The 6,586-nt window shown below is 34.6% G+C and overlaps 1 protein-coding gene across 1 annotated transcript; it reads right to left on the bottom strand.

Moving 5' to 3' along the window:
* Nucleotides 1-1,289: 1,289 nt before the first annotated feature.
* LOC137833009 (cation/H(+) antiporter 4-like) lies at nucleotides 1,290-5,057 on the bottom strand. The gene is made up of 4 exons (XM_068641405.1): nucleotides 4,586-5,057; nucleotides 4,037-4,466; nucleotides 2,859-3,445; nucleotides 1,290-2,703 (listed from the first exon to the last, which is right to left on the bottom strand). The coding sequence occupies exons 1-4, from the start codon at nucleotides 4,847-4,849 to the stop codon at nucleotides 1,612-1,614; spliced, it is 2,373 nt and encodes a 790-aa protein (XP_068497506.1). The 5' UTR covers nucleotides 4,850-5,057; the 3' UTR covers nucleotides 1,290-1,611.
* Nucleotides 5,058-6,586: the final 1,529 nt, after the last annotated feature.

The raw sequence follows: 6,586 nt of genomic DNA, 5'->3' as shown, positions 1-6,586 counted from the left end.
CAAGTACTAGTATGGTTAGCCTGGTTTTAGGCGAGTATGGGCCAAAAGGCGGGTCATGAGCTCGGTGCAGACGTTGGTGGTCAACTTGAAAAGAATAATTAAAATAGATGGAACATTTATTTTGGTTATAATACATATGTTAATTAAATAGAAATAAAAGTTGTTGGAAATAATGTGGTTAACACCCAAGAATAAAGGTGTACATGCGTAGAATGTTTTGTTGTTGTTAAGCACCCGAAAATAAAGGTGCACGTAAGCAATATGTTTTTCTGTTATGATTATATATTTTTTGTTTTGATTATATTATCCCTGTTGAGAATCTTGCTCTATTGAGATTGGAGAAAATCGTTGAAGGGATATCTATAAAAGGGACTTGAGATCCTGAGTAAAAAGTATGTTGTTTCGGAATACTTGAGACTTACATTGATTTCATGTTTTGAATGTGCTCACTGACTTCATCGTCGGAGTATGATCAACAAGTAGAACCCTCTTTATCCCAATAGAGCACCAAGTATCTAGAAGTACTAATTGAAAACAAATCAGAATAGGAGCTTGTCCATTCAATCTGTCAGCGAGAACAATTATTATTTTACAGAAAAATATTAATATTAAATTTAAGAATAATAATTGTTAATAATGATAATAATATAATAAAATTATTAATAATGAATAATTTTTTTAAGATATTAATAATAGTATTAATTGTTGTTAGATTATCGATTACTAACAAATATATTATCAATAAATTTTTACCCGTCCTTTTCTTCGATAACTTTTATTTACTAACAGATTTTTTTTGCATTATCCACATTGATTTTCATCGATAATTTTTATTTACTACAGATTTTTTTGCATTATCCACATTGTTGGTCAAATCAGTTTGTTTTAGTGTCATTGTTAATGTATACTTCCTTTACCTTTTTTCTGCTTAAAGTTAAATGTTATTGCATATATTTATTTGTTTATTTTTTTATTGTTATTATTTTTACATCAAATATAATTTCTTATCTTTATGTTTTTAAATATCGATAATAATATATTATTTTATTTTATTATTAATTGTTAAATACTTTTATATTATATTAAATATTATATATTTTTTAAATGTTGATAATAATAAACATTTTATAATTTGTAAAAACAAAGTAAACAAAGTAGGAAAAAAGTTTCTTTCACATTTATTTTTTAAAAACTCCCACTTTACATTACATTATTATTTTATAACATGTAAGGTTGATGTGAAAATAATAATTTAATAAATATGAGATAAATTTTTAAAAATTACATGTTAAATGGGAGTGTGTTGGACAGTATCAATATTACTCAAATAACTACATATATTTTTGGGTGTTGCATCAAATTAAAAAACACACATGACATTCCTAAAGAATAATATTTTAATAATATTTGAGTTATTTTTAATTTAAAATTCTAATACATATTATTAAAGTGGTTCATGAAGTCCATGTTATATTTTTGAAGAGGGTGAACAAAACTTTTTCCATATTCTTGAAACCCAAACAACTATTCTTGAGACGAATAGCACTAGTAAATACAAAAAATGAAAAATCTTTTCAAAACTGAAAACTATTGAAATAATGTGTCTAATCATTATACAGCCGTTGACTGTTGCTGTACAACCAAAACGGAAGCCCTAGTCTCCATATCAGGTGAAGCAAGCAAATCACCAATGACCCCCAACTCAGAATATTCAGTCCAATTTTCCAGCCCAAACGTTTGAGAACATCTTATTCCATAGCGTCTCCCAACTACGATAAAATCAAATTTGTTGGCTATATCTTGGATGAAAACCGTTGTCTGAGATGCATCTTCTATAGTCTTCTCTGCATATGTCACATTCTCTAGGTTTCCATAGGTTCCACGCACCTCCCTCAACTCCTCATCATCAATCATGTCTTCCCAATTGGAGATATCACGGTCATGTGCAAGCAACCTATACACAAACAACCTGTTGCCAAGGTTTTTGGTAAACCTCTTAGCCAAGCACAATGCCTCTCTATCATCAGGTCCTCCCAAGAAAACCATGGCCACTTTATACTTTGCTGAGTGGAAGCCAGAAGGGCCACGGTTCACAAGAATCCCAATGGAGCAAGGTGCCCTTTCCAAAACCCTGGAGTTGAATGCCCTTATGTTGCTGTCCTCTAACTCGATTGAACCATCCCCTCCCCATTTGATATGAAATGGAAGAACTATAAGGGCTGCATTCTTGTCCAATGCAAGGTGACAAACATCTTCGTGCATAAGTGCCATTGGGGATATGGCAGTGTAGGTATTGGCAGTGGCACAACCAGCATAGTCACGTTCAAAAAGGTCAAAGGTCACAATTATTTCCCCAGAGTAGTTGTAGGAGGACCCTACTTTTTGCTGAAGTCTGTGTGCAATGAAAATTGGAGTCGACCTTCCAACCAGCTCCTTCAGATGCAAAATATCTGCCACTAGGGTGTTCTCTGGACAAGGAGAAAAAAGCTGGAGCACGTTTTTTACGTGAATCATTTGGTGTGTCTTTTGGATGCATGCAACAACCCTAAGCTCATGATTCTGTTTCAAGCTCATGATGTTCCTCTTTTGATACCCTGCGTATTTCCTTGAAGGGTCATACAGTGCCTTCACACCAAGCTTCGAAGTTGTTCCTAGAACCAGCACCGAAATGATCAAAACACCTATTACTTTTTTATTTTCTGCCTGCAATGGTTGAAGAATCAAAAAGTTAGTTAGATCAGTAATTGAACATGCGTATCTGATAAGACAAGAAAGTACACGATCATTCTCATGATGTCCAAAATACATATCTTAGAAACATGCATGCATGAATGAGTGTTTCAAGAATTAAAAAGTACCACTGTATCGAAGATGAGGATATAGGAGACGATATCCACAACACCTTTGCTGCTCAAAATGAGAGCAAGGCAGAAACCATCAGATAAGGGCATTTTACAGTAGCGGCAAATTCCCATGCACAATAGCATCTTAATCAATTGGGCCAATAGAATGAAGAGGGATACGACCACAAAGAATGATAAAGGTTCACAGTCTCTGAGATCCACCTTCATGGTGCAACATGTGACAAAAATTGAGGAGAGGAACCAACTGGAAAACAACTCTAGTTGGGAAACCAATTCGGACCCCAAAGGAGGACCTTCAGGCACTGAAAGGCCTAAAATAATGGCCCCTACTAAGAAGGGTTGGTTGAAATGCCCTGCAAAGAACCCTAATCCCAAAAACGTCACTATGATGCCATGGATATATAACTTATCCACAGGTTTCCCTTCTGGGGTGTTCTTCACAATCCACTTCATCGCTGGTCTCCCAATTAGTGGAATGCAGATTAGGTAAACAAAAAAAGCTACTATGTTTGTAATTAGATCAGGATATCCCAACTTCACACTTTTCACATAGTCAGCACTAAACCCTGCTGCGACTCCACCTGATCATAATACAACAATGCAAATCACATACATGCAAAAACACAAAATGAATAAATAGACAACTTTAGTCACCATCCATCCAATTATTTTACCTTTAAATTTAAATTTTATCCAATGTAAAATTATTCAATTCAACCAACTTTACAATTTCGTCTTACATTTTGTTTTTCTTAGAAAAGGTATTAAATAAATGAATTTAATATAATTCTTAAAGAATAGACAGTTTTTCTTTTATCAGAAAAAAAAATATTGATCTGAAGAATTATAAAAACAAAGGGCAAATTATTTTTTATCAGCAAATTATATGAAAATAAGAAAATTACATTGTGCTTGATTTAGCAACTAGTGTTAGCTTCTGTAAGATTTTGACATGAAAAAAAAAACAGAACAAGCATTGAATCAATTTTCAAAATCTGTGTAGTAAATATCAGTGTTTGTTTTTTATTATTAATGAACGGTGAACAGTTTTAAAAGAAAACAAACAGATAAAATAATAAATATTTGTTACGAAATAAGTTAATTTGTAGAAGTGTACTGTGTTTTATTTTGATAAAGTTGTTTGATTCATGAAGAAAATGATTTGATTTTACCAGTTAGGTCATTGACGAAAGCTGTGGAGAGGGCAAGGCGACCGAGTTCGGAGTTGACGATTCCGAGGTCGTTGAGCAAGGTGGACACGACGGCGAAGGAAACGCCGCCCTGAGTTACGATGACCATAGGCAAGCTGGAGAAACTGTCGTAATCATCGATTATGAGTTCCAGCTGGGAAGCGAAGATGTTCATGACGAAAAACCCAATAAATATGGAGATGCAGTAGGAGGAAAGAGCGATGACCCATGCCTTCTTCCCCGTTTTCGTGATCAAGCTTAGGTCCATTTGCACTGAGTTTATGAAGAGGAAGAATGAAAACCCTAACGATGAAACTGTGTTCAGGATATCAGCACTCCCAAAAGGGAACAACATCTTCTTGTACTCTTCAAATGGTCCTGTCTGAATTGATGGTCCTAGCAGAAAACCAGCCTGAAAAAGATGCAAATCCTAATCGTTTAATACATGTTGTTCAGAACCAACTCTTAACAAGAACGATAGACTGAAAGAAGCAAAAGGAAAACGATGATGAGCATAGAAAAGGGACACACCATGACTTGTGAAATGAAATAAGGGAACCCTAATTGCTTGAGAATGAAATGAAAGGCTTGCGTGACGGCAAAGATTATAACCATTTGAAGCTCAAGCATGGTGTATGCAGATTGTGAAGGCGATGATCCATTGGGATACTCCCAAATGCCATCGGAGATTATCTTCATGGGCTGATCCATGCACACGTTGAAGATCTCACGTCGTGACATAGGGATGGTCGTAATGAGCGTGGCTGAAGAGAAGATGGTTTGTGTGGAATTCATCTTGAAAATGCTTGCTGAGTTATCTACTTTATCAACAAAAGGAAAAATATGGGGTATTTTTCAGGGATACCCCAACCCTATTACAAATCACAGATGAAAAAACACAGATGAAGAAAGGTTATAGAGGTGAAAAAAGGTGATAGAGGTGAGAAAAGGTTATAGAGGTGAGAAAAGGTGAGACACGAACAAGTGATGGAAATGGTGAATCACAATGGAAGGAAAAGGAAGTGCATTAGAAAGGTGGGAGGGGAAATGGAATTAGGGTTTTACCAACTAGATACAGGGAAACACCAAGGTCCAACCTGAGTTTACTTAATTTGATGGTTATGAGAAACTTGCATACGTGTTGCAGGCTAATAACAGTGAAATTATGTGTGACAGATCATGTATATTTTATAACAGCATTCTATTTTGTTTATGTTTAGGGTGTCATTTTTCTTTTCACTGGACTCTTTCTTATTATGTATTTAATTTTTGTTTAGGATGTATTTTTCTTTCCACATAAATTTTTTGGTCATATATTTAATTCCTTTCTAACAATAGTTTGTTTAAAAATGTAGAGAATTACATTTTTTCTTTTATCAGTAAAAAAAAGTAACTTATACAAATAAAAGAAAGAGAATACCCACCTTTAAGAACAGCTGTTTCTGCAGCCAAAAAATTAGAAATCTCCTCCTAACTAAATCCTCCATTTCCTCTTAAAGCATATAAACAAGGAAAACACTGTAGTCTGTAGTATTATAGTTATAAAATGTGTTTATTATGATACCATCATATAAAATTTTATATTCCTCTAACCCAACAACAACAAAAAGTAAACAAATCCTAAACCTAACCCATAAGTTATATTAAATTTCACTAATAACATCACTAATATATTTCCTTTTTATCCCTCCTCCCAATCTCCTGATCTTAGAAAAATTTGGAACATAGAGGATTGGGGCAACGTTTTTGAAGACAAAGGAATGTGGGTAGTAGGAGATGGAAAATAAATTATTCTATGGGAGGATAAGTGGGTGGATAACGAATCCCTAAAGAAAAAATTTCCTAGGCTATTTTCGGTCTCTGTAGATGCTGGTTGCACTTTATCACATGGTGTTTAGAACGATAATTGTTGGTCGTGGAGTCTGGGGTGGAGAATGGCTCTTTTTGTGTGGGAATTTAGTCAAGTTGAACAACTCTTGCAGTTGTTGGATGATAAGAGATTAGTGGAAGAGAGTAATGGTATGGTTGATAATTGGATTTGGAGGGATGCAGAGTCTACAATTTACACGGTGAAGACAACTTATAATCATTTGAAGGGGGTTGAGCAAGGTGATATTGAGGATTTCCTTGCGGAGCTTTGGAAGTTAAAGACTCTTCCTTCTACCCAAGTTACAACTTGGAGTGTGTTGACTAATACAATTGCTACCAAGGATAATCTTATGCAACGTGGCATAACTTTGGTAAGTAATCTCTGTGTGAGGAATTGGAGACGGTAAATCATCTTTTCTTCGAGTGTAAGACTGAAGAATATGGGGTCTTTGTTTTGAGTGGCCTAGGTTCCACTCGGTGTATCATTTTGATGCAAAAATGCATTTCATGTTGTTTAAGCTTGTAGGTATGAAGGAAACTCTCATTAGATGCTGTGAGGATTTGGGTAGAAATTGTATGAGAAATATGGAATCATAGGAATAATTGTATCTTTAAGAATGGGAGAGTATATTTTTTTAAAGGTTTTCACTGTGGCTTAAAGGA

The sequence above is a fragment of the Phaseolus vulgaris genome, chromosome 6 (genome assembly GCF_000499845.2).
Source record: "Phaseolus vulgaris cultivar G19833 chromosome 6, P. vulgaris v2.0, whole genome shotgun sequence".
NCBI lineage: Eukaryota > Viridiplantae > Streptophyta > Magnoliopsida > Fabales > Fabaceae > Phaseolus > Phaseolus vulgaris.
Note: the sequence above shows the minus strand (reverse complement) of the source record. Positions and strands in the feature narration are given on the sequence as shown.

Bases quoted from the DNA above. Each gene is read 5' to 3' on its own strand.
- LOC137833009 (XM_068641405.1), bottom strand. From the start codon at position 4,849: ATGAATTCCACACAAACCATCTTCTCTTCAGCCACGCTCATTACGACC. The intron at 4,467-4,585 runs GTGTGTCCCTTT...CATCTTTTTCAG, and splicing joins ATTTCATTTCACAAGTCATG to GCTGGTTTTCTGCTAGGACC. The intron at 3,446-4,036 runs GTAAAATCAAAT...TATTATGATCAG, and splicing joins TTTCGTCAATGACCTAACTG to GTGGAGTCGCAGCAGGGTTT.